At 57.5% G+C, this 421-nt stretch overlaps 1 protein-coding gene across 1 annotated transcript in view; it reads right to left on the bottom strand.

Moving 5' to 3' along the window:
• LOC104471997 (myosin-6-like) overlaps window positions 1-421 on the bottom strand; it is a gene marked incomplete at both ends in the record, with an annotated part of 12,906 nt that overhangs the window by 10,772 nt on the left and 1,713 nt on the right. The window contains 1 exon segment of the mRNA XM_010087524.1: window positions 283-344. Within this exon segment, the coding sequence (XP_010085826.1) occupies window positions 283-344 (62 nt within the window).

The raw sequence follows: 421 nt of genomic DNA, 5'->3' as shown, positions 1-421 counted from the left end.
AGAGAAGTGCATGGAGGTTGGGATGAGGAGATGGGTGGAGACATGGGGAGATGGGTGGAGACACAGGGAGATGGGTGGCGGGACAAGGAGATAGATGAATGGTGAGATGAGGAGATGGATGGATGGACAACAGGACAACATCTCATGGATCTGTCAACCATGAAGGCAGATGGATGGATGGATGGATGGAAGGTGGGATGAGGAGATGGGCGGACATGTGGGTGGCCGGACGGACAATGGCCAACCCAATGTCCTCTCCTGGACCTCTCGATCCACTCACAGGTCTCGATGTCAGCCGATGCCAACTTCCCGGTGGCCCCAAAATGGATCCGGATGAACTTCCCCTGGGAGAGCAGTGGCGTGAGGTGGAAGTGGCCATGGTCCCCCAGCAGGTCCCACCCTGTAGACCCTGCCCACAGAC

The sequence above is a fragment of the Pterocles gutturalis genome, unplaced genomic scaffold (assembly GCF_000699245.1).
Source record: "Pterocles gutturalis isolate BGI_N339 unplaced genomic scaffold, ASM69924v1 scaffold16156, whole genome shotgun sequence".
Classification (NCBI taxonomy): Eukaryota; Metazoa; Chordata; class Aves; order Pterocliformes; family Pteroclidae; genus Pterocles; species Pterocles gutturalis.
The sequence above is the reverse complement of the archived record's forward strand: the minus strand, read 5'-3'. Positions and strand labels throughout refer to the sequence as shown.